General features: G+C 34.5%; 3 protein-coding genes across 3 annotated transcripts; 2 read left to right on the top strand and 1 right to left on the bottom strand.

Moving 5' to 3' along the window:
* The first annotated feature begins 290 nt into the window (after positions 1-290).
* LOC128171666 (uncharacterized) lies at positions 291-1534 on the top strand. The gene has a single exon (XM_052837445.1). It carries the CDS (start codon positions 686-688, stop codon positions 1274-1276), a length of 591 nt encoding a protein of 196 aa, XP_052693405.1. The 5' UTR covers positions 291-685; the 3' UTR covers positions 1277-1534.
* A 504-nt stretch (positions 1535-2038) lies between these two features.
* On the top strand, positions 2039-7320 carry LOC128174112 (uncharacterized). The gene is made up of 3 exons (XM_052839746.1): positions 2039-2468; positions 4674-5365; positions 7312-7320. Exons 1-3 carry the CDS (start codon positions 2093-2095, stop codon positions 7318-7320), a joined length of 1077 nt encoding a protein of 358 aa, XP_052695706.1. The 5' UTR covers positions 2039-2092.
* A 2326-nt stretch (positions 7321-9646) lies between these two features.
* LOC128171663 (uncharacterized) lies at positions 9647-13666 on the bottom strand. Its single transcript, XM_052837442.1, has 5 exons — positions 13340-13666; positions 12935-13025; positions 12035-12214; positions 11161-11297; positions 9647-9787 (listed from the first exon to the last, which is right to left on the bottom strand). Exons 1-5 carry the CDS (start codon positions 13664-13666, stop codon positions 9647-9649), a joined length of 876 nt encoding a protein of 291 aa, XP_052693402.1.
* Between the last annotated feature and the right edge of the window lie 3084 nt (positions 13667-16750).

Here is a 16750-nt window from a genome sequence, read left to right as displayed (position 1 = left end):
TGTGGAATGTTCCTTGAAAATGGCTCGATATACTAGGTTTTTATACAAAACAGACACCCATTATTTTTCTACAAACATGGTATTGCATACCACAAGCATCAAACATGGCTATGATTTTTATTAGCAACCCAACGTTTATATTTTTAACCACTTTACACGTGGCTGAACACGAACGATAACTCTGATCTGAATATTGTCGTTTAACAACAATTATGTTAATAATTGTATTTATGGGTTGAATGCTATAATTTTATTTGCTTATTTATTGTATTTTTCATGTTAATGTTTGATTAGATAAGCTGCATTTCTTTCCCAGGCCTTGTAGTGGTCGTTGGCCATATTATGTAATTTCCCTGCAGTGGTCACTGTCTATGTCTATTTTTAGCCCAAATTCTTAGTCTAAAAACCTCCCAGTGACCTATTATGTAATTGTTAAAAATCCAATGGTGAAATTCTCCCCAAATTTAATTTAATAGCCAATCAAATTAAGCGATACGGTCACGTGGTTTGATGCGGTCAGTATTTGACCGGTGAGATTAGGGTCATTCTGTCTTCATCTCTGAGAGTGTTAGCACGAGTAATGTTTTGATACAGTAAGTTTTGAAACGCAGTTTCTAGTTTTTTGTTGTATGCGATATCGCATGATTATTTGTGCTGGTTCCGGTTGGGGTACAATATGTAAACAATGAGTATTTTAAATGTGTGCGTGATTGGACATTCTTACATCAGAAGATTAAGATATTATTGTATGCAGACAGAAACAGACAATCTAAATTTTGACCCTGAAGTATTTAAAGTATCATTTAGAGGAAAAGGCGGTTTGAGATTAAGCAAGCGTGTCTTCAGGGCGGAGATTCTGCATATTGACTCGATTCCCGATGTGGTGTTTTTACAGATTGGTGAAAATGATATCTGTGAAAATACAAACAGTGAGAAATTAGCTAGGGATATTATATCTGTGGGACAGTATTTAAGAGATGGTGTTGGAGTAAAGGTAGTGATAAAAGGCCAGTTAATTCGCCGAATACACTTTGCATCATGCCAAAATTTTAACGTCTTTGTGGTTCAGACTAATGAACATTTGAAACGTTTTGCTGAGCCCCTTGGTGGAATTTATTTCTGGGGACATCGGGGGTTTTGGAAGGACTTTCATTATTTAGGCCCGGATGGTGTCCATCTGCTGTGTACCCCTGCAGAGGACCAGCCCATGAGGAAGTTTCGCCGCAGCATTAGGAATGCAGTGCTCCTGCACTCCAAAGTTTTGAGGCCAGTATGATTTTAGATCTTATGTGCTACCACTCTAGAATAATGATATTCAATAATATGTGAATATAAATATCCATATTTATATATATTTACATTTTATTTGTTTGAATTAAGACAGTGTAGGGGCAGTTTATGTATTAAGTCCCTGAAATTTTAATGCGTGATTTTTTCGTGTTGATGAGCATCAGTTCAAGTTCTACCTTTCATTTTAATTAAGTGTTTTGGCTGGAACTGACAAATTTTATGTTTGTTGAGTTTGCATACTAAAGAATGATGAAGGAATATTTGGTCTGTGTAACCCATATGGTCAGTGGGTCATGTTCCTTACAATTATGAGTTTAATGTTAACATGTAATTAAAAATCAGGTTGAGACTTTTTAGTTACATGAATGTTTGCATCTACATGTACTTATAATGATGAAGGAACATTGGGTCTGTGTTACCCATATGGTCAGTGGGACATGTTCCTTTTAATTATGAATTTAATGTTAATAACGTTATGTAATTAAAGTCATGTTGGGACTATTTAGTTACATGAATGTTTGAATCGACATGTACTTATAATGATGAAGGAACATTGGGTCTGTGTTACCCATATGGTCAGTGGGACATGTTCCTATTATTATGAATTTTATGTTAACATGTACATGTAGATCAAAATCTTGTTGGTATGCGCTTAACTGATCAGGTCAAAATACCAAGTACATGGTTGAATCATCTGTTAGTGCAAAAGTTGATTATGAACAAAATTTTTATGGGTTAGGCTAATCATATATGTGAAAGGATAGGATTCATACCTATTATTCTTATTATATATTTAGCCATTATGCCACCCAAAAAGAGAGCCAGGCGAGATGATGTGGCAACGGGAGGATTACCACCACCAACACCACCAACTGAAGTACATAAGGGGAAAAAAGGGCCAAAAAGAACCCGAAAACAGTCGGAGACTGACACTGTCAATGTGCTACCAAATATTGATTATGAACTTCTGGCAAAAGAAATTGTAAACCAACAAAAAGCTGCTAGTGAGAAACAAAACATCAGCAAAAGTGTTGGGCACCCTCCAATGGTGAATTCTGTTGAGAATACCGCACCAGTAATTGGGGAAGCTATACCGGCCGCTGCCACAATTCCTGCCTCTGCGGCTGCCACAATTCCTGCCTCTGCACTGGGAACATTACTGGATAATGTGTTCACAGGTGAGCCCGCAGGCAATTTATCTCAGAGTACTTGTAGTAGTTTTGCATGCTCTAGTAGCCCTCAAATTCACTTATCAGATTGTGTGCCTCTAGGGGCATCAGTTTCCTCAAAACTGAAACTTAAAATTTGGAACAATGAATTTGTTGACTTAAAAAATTTATTGCCGACCTCAGAAGATGAACCCCTTTCAATTGTGGTACAAGCGGGTAAAATTGAGCTACAACAAGCGGCTTCACATAAAACACCTATTACAATCCATCAATGGACAGATGCTTTTCTGGTATTCAGTACAATTAACTTACAGAAATTTCCCCATGAGGCATGCAATCTGTTAAAATACATGTTTACAATTAGGGAGATTCACAAGCTTCATGGGGACCAACCCTGGAGAATGTATGATAAGTCATTTAGGAAAATAAGAGAGACATCCCTCCTGCCGTGGGAGAGAGTAGTAACAGAGTTGCGACTTAAGATAGCCTCTATGGGTTTAAAGTCTCCTACCCAATTTCAAGCTTATAATGGTAAACGGCAGCCCTTTCGGGAAAAACAGTGTTACAATTATAACAATGGGCAAAAATGTCACTCCCTACCTTGTCGATTCGCCCATACTTGCCAAGCCTGTAGTGGACCCCACCCCCGATTTCAGTGTAGAAACATGTCATCCAAATCTTTCACTTCAAACAGGAATGTCGCTGGTTCTTCCAACTCCAGTAAACCCGTTAAGACTTCACAATGAACTACATGTATTAGGTTATGAAGCAGATGAATTGAAATTGTTAGTGAATGGCTTTACATTTTGGTTTAGATTAGGCTGTGTTAAGTCCCCTTCTATTCATCCTCCTCATAATCATAAGTCTACATATGAGCACTCAGAAGTTATTGAAGATTACATTCATACGGGTTTAAGTAAGCAGAGGATAGCTGGCCCATTCACAAGACCCCCTTTACCTCTTTTTAAAACTTCTCCTCTGGGGGTTGTACCAAAATCCGAGAAAAACAAGTTTCGAATCATTCATGATTTATCCTTTCCTGCTTTCAGGACTCAGTTAATTCTAATATAACTAGGGAATACTCTCAGGTTCATTATGATTCAATTGATACGGTACTCAGTTTGGTTCATCAATATGGGATGGGTTCTCTTATGGCTAAAACAGATATAAAGGATGCCTTCAGAATAATTCCCGTGAACCCAAAGGATTATCATTTTTGGGGTTTTACTTGGAAAGGTCAATTCTACTATGAACGCTGTTTGCCAATGGGGGCAAGTAGCTCCTGTCAAATATTTGAGAAGTTAAGTACAGCTCTTTAATGGGTTATGTTAAACAAGCTAGAAGCAGGGGGTATGTCTCATATGTTGGATGATTTCTTTTTTATTGGGCCTCCTCAGTCTGAAAAATGTAAAAATGATTTGATGAATTTCTTGGATTTATGTGGAAGGATTAATATTCCAATTAATGATAAGAAAACTTTCTGGCCAGTAACATGCATCACCATTTATGGTATTGAGGTTGATTCTATTGATATGATGAGTCGGCTGCCACCAGACAAATAAGAAAAATGTAGGACTCTTGTATATCAGATTAGTAGGCGTAAAAAAGTTACTTTGCAGGAGCTTCAATCATTAATTGGAGTCTTAAATTTTGCTTGTTTGGTAGTAGTTCCTGGTAGGGCATTTTTACGTCGTCTGATTGACTTGACTATAGGTGTGAAAAAACCTAATTATCGAATAAAATTTAATAATGAGGTAAGAGCTAATTTAGCCATGTGGCTACATTTTCTTCAAAATTTCAATGGAAAATCAGTTCTTCTTCCAGAGGAATGGGAATCTTCAGATGTCACGCGACTATTTACAGATGCTTCTGGTTTGTTGGGATTTGCTGCTGTTTTTTGGTTCAAAATGGTTTGCTGATGAGTGGACACAAACTCTTCTACATTTGCAAATTGCCGTAAAAGAATTGTTTCCAATTGTTTTGGCTTTGGAAATTTGGGGTTCAGAGATGGCAAATAGAAAAATCTGATTTGTGTCAGATAATATGGCAGTGGTAGAAGTAATAAATAAACAGTTCAGAAAGGAAAAGTGCCTCATGCATCTACTTCGGCGTTTAGTATTGGTGTGTCTATCAAAAAACATATTCTTTAAGGCAAAGCATATTCCTGGAAAATATAATGTGGTAGCTGACTCCCTGTCACGTTTGCAATTTCAGAGAGCCAGGGAGGCAGCACCATATCTAGACCAACAACCAACTGCCATTCCCGAGCATCTATTGCAGATTTGTCCTCAACCACCCACACAATCTTAGTAGCAGCTTTATCTCCCTCTGCACGTTTATCATACAGACGTTCATGGGAACTTTTTCTCACATTTCGAAATAATCCAGTGTCGGTACCTTTGTCTACCATTGATATTTGTAATTTTATTGATTTCCTGTTTGAAAAACAATACAGTTCCAGCAGCATTGCCTCACATGTATCTGCTCTGAGTTATATACACAAAATTGTAAATGCGCCTGATCCAACACAAACATTTATTGTTCGAAAACTCCTTAAAGGATGTCACAAGCTTCTGCCTTCACAAGATGCTAGATTACCAATAACACTGAGTATAATGCACAAAATTCTCTCTGCATTAGTTTTCACTGTTCCAAATGCATCAAATCGGGTACTTTTGCAAAGTCTTTTTCTTCTTTGTTTTATCGCCTTTTTACGTTTAGGGGAAGTTGTCACAAAAAAGGTATCAGATAAAGACAGAGTACTTCAAGTTCAAGACATTACTTTTATGGTAGATAAGAACAATCCTTCAGCAGTTCAACTTGTGTTACGATATCATAAATCACAAAAGAAAAATGATCCTATAATCATATCTATAGAAACCAACCCTGTTTCCAATTTCTGTCCCGTACAGTATCTCTATAGATATAGATCACAATTTCAACATGTTTCAGGCCCCTTTTTTCAATTGATCAATGGCTCTCCAGTCACATATTCTTATGTTAGCAGTGAGCTTTCGAAAGCCATAGCATTTGCGGGTCTTGACCCCAATAGATATAAAGGGCACAGTTTTCGGATAGGGGCAGCAACACATGCTGCACAGTTAGGCTATTCTGAGAGTTTTATTCAGCATTTAGGCCGCTGGAACTCCAATGCATTACACAGATATATTAGAATACAATCGTTTCAACTGTAATTATTTGTATCTACAATCTTTCTTACCCCTGCAGTTTATTTATAGCAGGCCAGTGAGTAACTGCTGCTATTGATCTGTACCAAAAAATGTCCTTATGTTTGTTACTTTTTTCCATAGAGAATCTTGTGCGTATAATACGGAGGGTGTCTCAATTAGTTTTGTTAGTTATAGTATGTTTACAGGTGTAGTAATGTGTAATGATAGGTCAGTGTTTAACTGCTATTTAGTTGCACATTGTGTCTTTAGATATTGTTAGTACAACTTTTAAGTTAGTTTATTAGAGTGCCTGCGGGTTTCACCTTGGAATTGCCATTCATGTTACGTTTGTACGGGTTATAGTATAATGAATTATATGCACTTATTGCCAGGTCAGTGTGTAACTGCTGGTAACAGTATGCCAAGTCAGTGTTTAACTGTTGATACATTTGACTATAAACTGTGATTTGTGTATGTGTTCACATTAGCATCAACAAGTGCACAACTCACCTTTGATGGCACAATGGAATTGCCAATTGTCATTATGCAATTCACATTTGGTGGCATATTTTATTTTTGAGATGCCATCTTTTTGCTGGTTTTGTATATATTGTATATAATTTTGAACAAAATATTGTTTTTTCTGTATTTTAAGGGGATCAGCATATTGATAAGTTATTTAACATTTTGTGTGAACAGCTTTGGGTCTGATCCCCTTCTATGTTGTTTATATTTTTCTTTACTTTCGTCATTTTTAATAAATGACATATTTCATCATGCACAAGTGTTTAGTTCATTTATCAGACAGCAAAAACTGAGCTGCGGTGAGGTTGTGCAGCATGAGAAAACATAAATATAAATAACCGCTAGACGGTGAAATAAGACATATATCGTAAAAGATTTTCATGTTTTAACATAACCTAAAGTAGGATATGATATGAAAAACGACCAGTTCTTACGTATTGTGAGGATATTATCCGAAGACTTATACTTCCGCTCGAAATTTCACAGGAATTGGACAAATCTCAAAGAAGTCTCGTGAACTTCCATTCGAGCACCTCTGGCTTTATTACATATTTAGCAACAATAAAAAAAACATTCCGAACACATTCGCAGGGGTGCTAAGGTGTTCCTTAGATGTGCCGTCGAGCTTAATCTTATGGTATATTGGAGGTTAATCTGAGGATGTTCTTTCCTTTTCTTCCTAAACCATGTCTTACGAACACTTTTATGTCAAATCTAAGCAGAGATTCGGAAACGTTCCTGCAGAAATGTTTTCATCTCTCTTAAGAGAGATAATCCATAGGAGCGACCTACTGTTGGCTTAATTTACAATTTAGAAGCCGCTGTTTACTCAATACATAATCTGAACACCGTCGCTTATTGAATTTGCTCATATGAGGGCACTAATTTTAATATTATAACAGAGTGTACAAAATTCTAATAAGTTTCTACTAGAAAAACAATGATTTACTTTTTCCCAGCAAATTAAGTTTTTAACGGATAAACACGTTTTGCCTTAAATTATGTCAATGAATTAAATTGTTAATCTTTTTTCCTTAATTTTGATTTTTTTTTTTTAATTGTGTTTATTCCTATATAATTACCAAGAAAAGACAGTGCGTCTTAAACCTTATAAGGTTGTAATAGATTGATGTTGCCGTTTCATTTCTATTTTACAGGAGTGCTAAACATTTTAAACTTAATTATCTGTTCAAAAGAATTTTTTTGGAATTTTCTTGCAGTAAATGAATTAACCATTCTGTGACACAATAATTTTGATTTAAAAAATAGTATATTAGGGTTGAAAACATTTTCATTTACAATACATTTTAAAAAGGATCCTTTGCTCGATATGATTCAAATGAGGGAGGTTGCAATTAAATTGCACTAACAATGATTTTAAGTGGTCTCTGCTATTAAATATTTAAAGAGGCCGACTTTAGTTTTCATTACGCATGTCTTTGAGGATTCCAGTAATATACATTGTAATATTATACATTTAATTATTTTTTTTTTCGATATTATTTATAAATTATAAATTTTATAAAAATATTACAGTTAAAGAATTAAGATTTTTAAAGATCATTTTTTTTTCCTGTTTTGAAAACGATTTTTCCGTTGTACTGTAGGTGAGAGATGACACGTAAAATCGCCCTCCTTAAAATCATCAAACTTACTAAATATTTTCTATTGCTTATATCTTGCATTATTGATCAATTGATCAGGTATACTCTATACATTAAACCCCGTAAGGGTATTTGAAATCAGACAAGAGAAAACATTTATGCATAACAAAATATGAACTTAGTGTCTTTCCGGGGTTCCATGATCTTTTTATGCACAACAGCAAACCTTTGATAGTGCATTTTTAACTTCAACAACCACACCCCGTCGGGACGACGGACAACAGATCCGGATTCTTGCCGCCCTGATCCGTCAAAGAACGGGATATGCATTCGTCTATGTATTCCAATAGCATCCCATTCTTGGACTTTTGTCATTGACTGAGATACTGGGATTCCACAACCTAACGGTAATTGATAACCATCGTGAGAGTGAAACTACTGAATATTATTCAATCGTAACTTACCGGGCCTTTTTGGCAGATGAGGAGATTAAGGGAAGCGTGATATCATGGACCCGTAAATAATATTTAGAAGGTGATTATTCAACTTCTTCCTATTGCCATTGTATATATTATGTGTATGTTTACTTACTATTTATTTACCACCAATCTACTCATTTATAAATGTACATTCATGTATATACCCCTGACTTTTGAACTGTATATACTGCTTGGCCTCATGCAGCATTTCATGGCTTGAATGAATAAACTCAAATGAATTATATTGAAGGTGTTTTTTTTAACTTCGCTATAGAGGCCCGAAAAAAAATGTTGTAAAAAAACCCAAAGCCATTCATCAGATTGATCATTAAATGTTCATTTATTCTAAAAAAAAAAATGACTCAGATATGTGTTAGAGAGAGAGAGAGAGAGAGAGAGAGAGAGAGAGAGAGAGAGAGAGAGAGAGAGAGAGAATATGTATAAAGTAGATAGTGTTCGACGTTTTGCTTTCGTTGTAAATAACACTTATATGCTTTTAAGCTAACAGACTCAAAATAATTACAAAAGTTACAATATTGAACCAATAAAATGTTGTTGTTTTTTTTTTAAATGAGACTTTAAAAGTTAAGCGGAGAGAATAAATATGTTACATTTAAGTTGACATTTTCCATACTTTATACTAGCATACTGTTAACCTACTGCTTCTGGTTGTTAACTCCATTATTATATTTGGTTTAACGAGGGCTCCGTTATATCTATGAAGTATATCGTTATAACTATATAGGTATATTTAGAAATGTAATAAATCAAATCTAGACGAACGTGTTGAAAAATCTATTTCTACAAATATCGGACAAGTCAGATATAGCAAGTCTCGAGAGCAAGAGTCTGGGATAAGCGAGACTAACCCAAAATGAAAATGCACTAATAGTGTTATGGTTAAACTTTATACAAATTTTCGTTTCAGTGTGTGAAAAAATGAACTTGGTAGACCGACCGACCGACAGACAGAAGCAATGCAATATGCCCTCCCTTCTTCTTTCTCTAAGGTAGCATAGTAATTGAATATCGGACTTACATGTACATCAACTGCACAAAAACTGATGCCATCTTGTACATGTATTAATGAAACACTAGTTAAGTCAAATCAGAATATAATTGAAAATTAAAGGTAAAGTCGATGGCAGTAGTTAGTTTTTTCTACTTTTTATTCAAGGAGCATTGCTGTTTTTTAAAATAAACTTTCTGCTTTTTCTGTTACATATAAAACTAATGATTTTAAAAAATGGTTCCAAAAAATATGCATATTATTAAAACATATTTTAATTGACAATCAATCTACATTCTTGTAGAACTAAATGTATAAGTTCTGACAATTAATGACAATGTTTTGTTTTTTGTAATTGTTGTTTTTGTTTTGATATGTTAAACGGTTTTATTAATTGTTTTTATACGGTATAAATTTCCACTCTCCATGGCCCGCCGCATGTTTCATCGTTGTTTCCTGCACAAAGAAGATTACATTCGTCATCAGGAAAACGTTCAGCTGTATTTCGTATTTGATTTCCACAATAGCATTCAGATCTGTACTAAAAGAGCAAACAAAAGCAAATCTTTACTACTATATTAAAATAATAGACTCGAATTTTTTGGCTTTAATACCGAGAAATCGGAAGAGTACTGTCTTACGTTTTTTGTATTTTAAACATCATTGGTACTTGAAGATTACCAATTTGTTGTTATTTTTTCTCAATCAAGCTTCGCCAATTAATAATCAACGAAAATTTCTATAAAAAATCCGGAATCCGGAAATTATCTGGATTTTTTGGATTTTACAATTTTGCACATACGCCTTACATTCACGCTAAATCACGGAAGGCTCTTTAAGTAAGGTTTCCACAATATCACATTTGCATGGATAAACTCAGAAAAGATACTACAAGTGAGTGTTAATTTCCAATGAAAAATTTGTCTTATATTCTGTTCATCAAAGGAATACGGACGATAACTCTCAGTGCATTTAATATGAAATATCCCGGGAGTTCCGAAAGTCAACATGGTGTGTAGACTGGCAATGCCTCCCTGATATGCGCGATATTTCGTACGAGAGAGAGAGAAGACCAGTCTACATGGTGTGTAAATTCAAAGCGAGTAAAAACGTTGGTGAAAAAGAGTTGAATTCTTCATTAATATGAATTAAATTTTTAGATGAAAATTTGACTGTTTTTTTTTCAATGCATCCTCATTAATTTTCTCCAAAATCGTTTCGGAGCGATTCTGCATTTTTGCTAATATTACGGGTATATGGGAGGCATCTTAACTGTGGTGAAGGCCTGTTCCGAGACACAGTTAGATTATTCTAAATAAGCAAAGTGTAATGAAATTAATAGCATTTTTGTAGTCTTAAAAAGCCTGGTTATGTAAATGTCAACAATACGATGTGTCGATGTATCTATTTCGTAAATGTCCGATATCATAATTATGCACTCTCAACCCGTGCACGCACGGGTCAAAATCTAGTCATAAACTAAAAGAATAATATAAATTTAGTGCAGCATGTTTTTTTTACGAGACAGATTAAGAAAACAAACGGGTGCCAAAATACATTTGTTTATTATACATTACAATTCAGGTTTCTGGGTTTTTTTCTTAATTTAATTAAAAATTAATCTCTTTGCTCTGCTCCTACTAGTAATTCAGTTGAAGCGTATCATAGATCCTTTTTCAAATTTAACGATATAGTATAAGCGGATCAAAGATACAATTTCATTTGTAGAGATCAAGTTTGAGTGGATCAAATATCTGCTTTTAATTGTAGCTATTTAGAGAGAGCTGAATAAACATCTAACTCTAATCAATATAGATTGAGCAAATCGAAGATCTTATTTTATTTTAAATTGTTGTACATCTGCCTCAAATGATATCAAAGAAAACATATTGGATATTTCATCAAAATACACACCTCCATTCCAAAATACTTGTAACTACCCAGCGCATTACATTTTCTCCAACATTGAATCTTTCCATTAGGATTAAGAGTCGAAGATTTTTCTCCTAGGACTCGGGTAGAGTCGTCCTTAAAGCAACCAAGGAATGTAGCTGTAATAAAAGATAAGATTTTATAAATAAAGCACCATCTTAATAAGAATCAATTTCAAATCTTCACCATCATCATATCATAAAGCATCATGTTCACATGATAAGGCACCCTCTTCATATCATTAAACACCATCTTCAAATAATAAAGCACCGTTTTTATATCATACAGTATCATCATCACATAAGAGAACACCATCTTCACATAATAAAGCACCATCTTCATAAAAAGAAAGCACCATCTTCACATAATAAAACACCATCTTTACACAAGAAAGCACCATTTTTAGATAATCAAGCATCATCTTCATTAGAAATCACCACAGCATAATATAGTAAAGCATCATTATATCTTCACGAAATAATCACATTAAGCAGTTATGTCTAGCTTTGATGATATTTTTAGTCACTGGCATAGGGATTTTTCTCATTTTAAGATATTTTTCAAGTTTGTTTTTATATAAACGCCTTCTTAAAACTTCGAATTTAGAGGGAAACCAATAAATTTCTAATTGTCAGAGAAAATAATCTTAAATCACTCTGTTTGAATATTGTGGATTATAATTACTGTATATTCAGGTACCATACATGTATTTTAAATTGTGATAGCTCTTGCTAAACAATATAATTCATCGTCTAAATAGGTAAAAACCGATTGTTTTTCTTTCTTGGCTTTTTTTGTGTGTTTGTGTGACCTACCTAAGATTGAAATCAATTGCAAAATTAAAGACTGAACTTACGTTTGAAAGAGCATGTCAAATCCGACTTCCAGACCCCATCCGGACGACAGACGAACTTCCCGGATCCTTGCTGTTCAAATCCGTCAGCGCACGTGATGTGTATTCGTCTGTTTATCCCGATAGCGTCCCATTCACGAACGTCTCTCATAGACAATGATTCTGCCGTTGGAATTCCGCAGTCTTTTATAAGTGAAGGGTAAAAAATCCAAAACATAAGGTCAAAAATTGTAAAATTTTCAGAAAAAAGTCACTAAATAAAAGGACCTAGACACGTAAGATTTGAGATTAGAATTTTTAACAATTTTAACAATCTTTTATGCATAAGATAGCTTACTTGTGCATTTGGAATTATTTAACAATACTTGAATTATAGAAGTCGAATTACAAGCGAAATACAGAGACAATAAATCATTTTTACGTACATGTAAACAAAACTCGAATTTGTTTACAAAGAATGTAAAAGCAAGAAATCCCTATTTCCTTTTACAAAATGGCCCGTAACGAACAATTTGAACTATTTCACATGTAATGTGTTCATAAATTTCCTATTATCAACATAAATGCACCATTTGATTGAAATTATACCAATACAACACATACAGATATGTAAACAATAACAAATCTTGAGTTGTTAACAAAACAAATAACTCTGAACTCTGTATCTTGCTTGTAACTCGATTTTTGACTTTTAAATTTTAATGATACATTAAATACACCTATATCATATGTACCCATTCCAGACATTAAATATTGAATAATAAAATTTGATTCCAAGTCGTATCAAGGTCGATCCCTTTAAAAGATAAACTTAAATATGGCTAAATGATAACTAGATAATATTAATGTCGCAAACTATTAGAGGGATTTTTTATTAAAAGAAAAAAAGAAGAAAAATATTACCTGATATAACACAAGTAAACTGTTGAAAGGGTTTAAGCTGAAATTTTTCATTGATTTCACACGATGAATTTGAACAAGCACCCGTGATTTTCTGCGATGCAAAAAAGACAGACAAACAGATAAAAGGTCGGTATAAGGGATGGACAGATGGATGTTTCATTTAATCAATATTTTGCATAAATCAATATCAATACTGTCCTAAATATTTTATATATTGCCATAATCATACTAATTCCTTTCTGATTTTAAATTGTAAAAAAGAGATCGTTTTTTATACTACTAAACTTAGCTGATTTAAGAATCAAAACATGCATGTCCAGTCTATGAAGGTTTATTATTTTTTTTTAAATATACTCGTATTAAATTTGGATAAAATGTTTTCACTATAAACGATAAATTTCTCACTTTGTCCCAATCTTCTCTATCGCTGTATATCCAGCCAGGCTTTTCTATATACAGATCGGGTACAGTTGTCCTGTTTTCAAAGTTGGTCTGACAGAAGTGGGCTCCTTGACAGTAGTTAATGGACCGACATCGTGTTGTTCTCAGACAATCCTCCACACAATCCAGAATACTGTATTTATCATACGACGTTATCATCCGTCTCTCCAGTTTGTGTCCGTACTGTAACATTGAGTAGCCATGTTTTAGGTCCGCCCTGCATGTATGGAATGTAAGCACCAGTACAAAAAACAACTGATATAGTTGGTAAACAAGATTTAAAACTTCCATCTTTAGGTTTCATATACTTTCGTTGTTTTCAAATGTTAAATGACAGGCTCAGCTGGTTGGAATTATTGATTTTGACTATACTTGTCTTTCAGAACTTTTTTTTTTTTTTTTCTCAGTGATGCAACCATGCATTGGCTGACTTTGATTTAAAATTCGATATCTTTTAATATGTAATCACGGTCTGTGTATTGAAGTACCCAGATGTGTCGAATAGGAAAAAAAAACCCAAAAAACATGCGTTTCATAACCAGTGCATCGGTAGCTGAAATGTACATCTACCATTATAGTTTTAAAAGGTTTCTCTTCATCATTTCTGAAAACTATAAATGTTTTATATACCATCACAAAAAAAATTGCACAGTCTGAAGTTCATACAATTTCTCTACTATTATGTTATTAATTTTTCATTTACTCGTCAGATTTTAACAAATGCACTGGATCATAAGCAGTTAGTATCAATGAATAATTTACTGTTGATTGTTATTCGCTTCCCTTGTTGGTTGTAAGTAGTTTCAATTGAGAGATCTTGACCAATCCTACCCTTTTAAATGTTATTTTTTTCACCTTTCGATGTATGTATTATGCATGTATTATTATATTGATTTTTTTCTCAACACTGCAGTTTAGAAAATGTCTTTGATGATTCATGAGCGTTATGAAAGTAGCGATCGTTGCAGAATTTTTCTACATACATGTATCGCCCGCTAATGCTGGGACCTTATTCACAAAGCCTCCGTAACGTTACCGCACCCGTAAACGTTGCGGAAACGTTCCGGAATGTTAAATTTGGTATTCACGAAACTACCGTAAATTCCGCACCCGTTAACGTTGCGGAAAAACTCCGTAAAACTTGCGTCTATTTTACGGAAGGTTATGACTATCCGTAAACCTTCCGGAAGTGGGGCACTTGTTTTGATAGTATTTTATTTATTTATTTATTTTTATTTTGTCAATCGCATTTTTGATGTGATATAAAAAAAAACATACTGTAATGTTTAATATATTTGGACGTATTTTAAAAACAGCCAGCTGCCTCATCTTTAAACAATCCTAACCGTTTAAATTACATATTAATGAACAATATAGAAAACATTGAGTTTTCAAATTTCACAAGTCTAGAGTTTCCTTCACGATAATATGGGATTTGTATGTCTTCATTTTCCAAAATTCGCTAATATAACGTCATTTATTACTGTTACGTTATTTGTGACGTCATTTTCAATGCAATGGCGTTTCAGATAATGTTCCAGCCTTCAAATAACAGAGTATCCATTAGAAAAGATAGGGTATTTCGAGATCGGTCACATCCGTTAGATATCTACGATGACGCTGAATTGATTCGACGGTACCGAATGCCAAGACACTGCATACTCGATTTAATAGATACCCTATCAACTGAATTAGAGCCTCCAACGATGAGATCTCACAGCATCCCTGCATCACTACAGATATTTGCAGCGCTCCGCTACTATGCGACAGCCTCATTTCAGCAGGTATATATAATTATATATATGAACAATACTTATCGTAATGTTTCTAGATACTTGCATGTACTAATAACATTTGGCAATGGACTAAAAAAATACCCACAGGCATGTTCACGAAACTTTTCTAAGATGTGAAGTAAATGTGTTCCTAAGCTTTGACTTTGAAAAAAAGTTATGAACATCCAAATATCAACTTAGGACATCTTTAAAAGAGAGAGAGAGAGAGAGAGAGAGAGAGAGAGAGAGAGAGAGAGATGGCCTAATTTTGTCCCCTCTCTAAAATTCTTATTTGCGACAGGGATAAAAATTCAAGTAAAATTCGGCTCATAGAACACAATTCAGATGTACGTCCCACTAAATATCTCCTCACTTGTTTGAAAAAAAAGTTTGCTGTTAATTTCCAGTCAACTGCAAAAAAAAAAAAAGGAATTAAGGCCACCTACGTATATATATATTATTACTTATTAGGTTTGTTACTGGCTGTTAAAAGAAATTTGTGGGGTTGGTAAAGTCCATAGAAGGCGAGGCGGAGCCATGTTGCCCTATAAATTTTGACGCTTGCATTTTAAAGAAATTTGTAAGTCAGCCACGTGACGCGTTTCATCCAATGACGTCGCGACATTCTAGTCCGAGGCAAAACAAATATATATAAGCGTCAAAATTTATAGGGCAACATGGCGGACGTAACGTTATTGGAACTGATTTTCTACACAAACGTTTGCTTACATATCAAACTTTAGGTCCTCGACAAAACAAAACACTTATTACTAGGTCTTATTCCGCCTCGCCTTCTATGGACTTTACCGACCCCACAAATGTCTTTAAACAGCCAGTAATATATATATATATATATAATTCAATTCAGTTTAGATTTTCATCCCTGAAAAAGAATACGTAAAGAGGGCAGTTAGGAGCAATTTTGGAGACAGTACATTTCGTGCAGTCCGTGATTTTTTTTAAGTTCTGCAGTTTCTCTAGAGCTATGAATTAACTAAAGTTTCCGTAAGAAATGGACTAAAAACAATCAGTAAATCTTCATAATCTGCTGGGAAAAGGACTTCCAATGTTATGATAATACTGAATACTATTCAGCTTTCCCAACTATTTCAAATTAATTTGTTTGTCCTGTAATAAACAAGAAATTAAAACTTTGATTGTGCTTTAACAGGTTATCGGAGATATCTCTGGATTGAGTCAACCATCCGTTTCAAGAATTATTCAGAAAACTTCAAAAATTTTATCTCAACGAGCCAATGATTGCATAAAGTTTCCCACCACCCCCGCAGCCCAATTAGCGGTTAAACAAGGCTTCTCCTCAGAGTTTAACATGCCCAACACTTTAGGATGCGTGGATGGGACTTTAATTGCAATAAAGCCGCCAACAGAGAGAGAAAATGCATACGTGTGCAGAAAGGGATACCATGCCATCAACGTCCAGGGTGTGTGCGACAACCGGAAAATACTTACCAACATTATTGTTCAATGGCCAGGCAGCACACACGATGCCTACATGCATTTGGGGTAATAGCAGGTTGAGAGAATGGTTGGAAGGCCAACCTTACATTGGGCATCTCCTGGGGGATCAGGCGTACCCTTT

The sequence above is a fragment of the Crassostrea angulata genome, chromosome 2 (assembly GCF_025612915.1).
Source record: "Crassostrea angulata isolate pt1a10 chromosome 2, ASM2561291v2, whole genome shotgun sequence".
Lineage (NCBI taxonomy): Eukaryota > Metazoa > Mollusca > Bivalvia > Ostreida > Ostreidae > Magallana > Magallana angulata.
The sequence above is the reverse complement of the archived record's forward strand: the minus strand, read 5'-3'. Positions and strand labels throughout refer to the sequence as shown.

Excerpts from the sequence above, each read along its gene's own strand:
- LOC128171666 (XM_052837445.1), top strand. The coding sequence starts at position 686 with ATGAGTATTTTAAATGTGTGCGTGATTGGACATTCTTACATCAGAAGA.
- LOC128174112 (XM_052839746.1), top strand. The coding sequence starts at position 2,093 with ATGCCACCCAAAAAGAGAGCCAGGCGAGATGATGTGGCAACGGGAGGA. Across the intron at positions 2,469-4,673 it reads ACTGGATAATGTGTTCACAG|AGAGCCAGGGAGGCAGCACC; the intron begins GTGAGCCCGCAG and ends TTGCAATTTCAG.
- LOC128171663 (XM_052837442.1), bottom strand. The coding sequence starts at position 13,666 with ATGGAAGTTTTAAATCTTGTTTACCAACTATATCAGTTGTTTTTTGTA. Across the intron at positions 13,026-13,339 it reads ATAGAGAAGATTGGGACAAA|AAAATCACGGGTGCTTGTTC; the intron begins GTGAGAAATTTA and ends TTTGCATCGCAG. Across the intron at positions 11,298-12,034 it reads TTTGACATGCTCTTTCAAAC|CTACATTCCTTGGTTGCTTT; the intron begins GTAAGTTCAGTC and ends CTTTTATTACAG.